The 1,886-nt window shown below is 38.5% G+C and overlaps 1 protein-coding gene across 1 annotated transcript; it reads left to right on the top strand.

The window, feature by feature from the left end:
• The first annotated feature begins 719 nt into the window (after positions 1-719).
• LOC142446548 (olfactory receptor 4C46-like) lies at positions 720-1,658 on the top strand. Its single transcript, XM_075548298.1, has one exon. The coding sequence runs from the start codon at positions 720-722 to the stop codon at positions 1,656-1,658; it is 939 nt and encodes a 312-aa protein (XP_075404413.1).
• Positions 1,659-1,886: the final 228 nt, after the last annotated feature.

Raw genomic sequence — 1,886 nt, 5'->3', positions numbered from 1 at the left:
ATATTTTTGTGAAAGGGATGCTCCTATGGTTTAGTAGCAGTACCTTTTGGCTTACCCTCACACACCAAGGTCAATATGGCTCTAGGCAAAGGGCAAAGTTTGGAGGAAATTTCTTCACTGTCCATCAGCAGATGAATGTACACATAAAATGTGTTATAATCTTACAATGACATTTTACTCAGCCCTGAAGGACAATTCAAGTTCTGCTACCTGCTATAGGAAGGATAAACCTTGAAAAAGGTTACACTGATAAAATGAAATAAGTTATAAAAGAACAAATCCCACTTTAGGAAATATCTAAAAAAGCAGAATGTCTAGAGACAAAAGTTTATTAGTAATTAGCTGGGTTGGACTGAGGAAGGAGGATGGGAAGGCTCAATGCTCAGGGTGTAGTGAGTTTCTTTTAAAGGTGGTGGAATTTGAAAATAGGTAATGTAGATAGTTGAACATCAAAATGCACATAAGCAAATATCAACAAATTCTGCATGTGAATTATGTTGAAATAGTAAATATTTTTACGTATGACTTTACTAGAATAAAACATAAAATGTCTTAGAACCTTATTTTATTCACCTTTCAAAAAACCCACCAAGTTTACAACTCATTAGAATCAGTATTCTATTGAATAGAACAACATGTGATGATCATTATAAATAAAAAGCTTAATAAAATTTAGTATACATTAATGCAATTTTTTTCCAGGTAATGCTAGCAGTCATATGAAATACATGGAGAGTAGCAACAATGTGACTGAGTTTCTTTTATTGGGGCTCACTGAAAACCCAAAGATGCAGAAAATCGTGTTTACTGTGTTTTTTGTCATCTACGCCATTACTGTGGTAGGAAACATGCTCATCGTGGTCACCATCACCGCGAGTCCGTTGTTGGGATCCCCTATGTACTTTTTTCTGGCCTATCTCTCCTTTATTGATGCTTGCTATTCCTCTGTCACCACCCCTAAACTGATTGTAGATTCAGTCCGTGAAAGGAAGACCAGCACATTCAACGGATGTATGACACAAATATTCGGAGAACATTTCTTTGGCGGCGCAGAGGTCATCCTTCTGACTGTGATGGCGTATGACCGCTATGTGGCCATCTGCAAGCCCTTGCACTACACAACCATCATGAACCGGAGAGTGTGTGGCCTCTTAATGGGAGTCTCCTGGGTGGGAGGTCTTCTTCATGCAACTATACAGATCCTTTTCATATTTCGATTACCTTTCTGTGGTCCCAACATCATCGACCACTTTGTGTGTGACCTGAACCCTTTGCTCAATCTGGCCTGCACGGATACCCACACTCTAGGGCTCTTTGTGGCTGCCAACAGTGGGTTTATCTGCTTGTTAAACTTTCTCCTTTTGCTAGTCTCCTATGTAGTGATCCTGTATTCCTTAAGGATGCATAGCTTGGAGGGGAGGCGCAAAGCCCTCTCAACTTGTGCTTCGCACGTCACAGTGGTTGTCCTATTCTTTGTGCCCTGCATATTTATGTATATGAGACCCGCAGCTACTTTATCCATTGACAAGGCAGTGGCTGTATTTTACACCATCATAACTCCCATGTTAAATCCTTTAATCTATACCCTGAGAAATGCCCAGATGAAAGACGCCATCATGAGACTATGCAGCAGGAAAGCTATTTCAGTTGGCAGATAAATATGTCTAGCTCCTCAGACTGGTTTCCCTGAGGAAAAGGTCAAAACAGTATTTTCATTAATCTCAGATAGAAACACTGATGGCACAAATTTTAAAAATTACTTTGGTTTTTAAAATATCATTATAATTCTTTACTTTTACATTTAGCAAACTAAATATAAGTACAAGAAGGAGAATATTCCTTATGCACTTGAACTTCAAAAATCAAATTTAGACTTAGTTGTACTA

Source organism: Tenrec ecaudatus, chromosome 4 (genome assembly GCF_050624435.1).
Source record: "Tenrec ecaudatus isolate mTenEca1 chromosome 4, mTenEca1.hap1, whole genome shotgun sequence".
Lineage (NCBI taxonomy): Eukaryota > Metazoa > Chordata > Mammalia > Afrosoricida > Tenrecidae > Tenrec > Tenrec ecaudatus.
This window is presented reverse-complemented; position numbering and strand designations above follow the sequence as displayed.

Coding starts and splice junctions, on each gene's coding strand:
- LOC142446548 (XM_075548298.1), top strand. CDS start 720: ATGAAATACATGGAGAGTAGCAACAATGTGACTGAGTTTCTTTTATTG.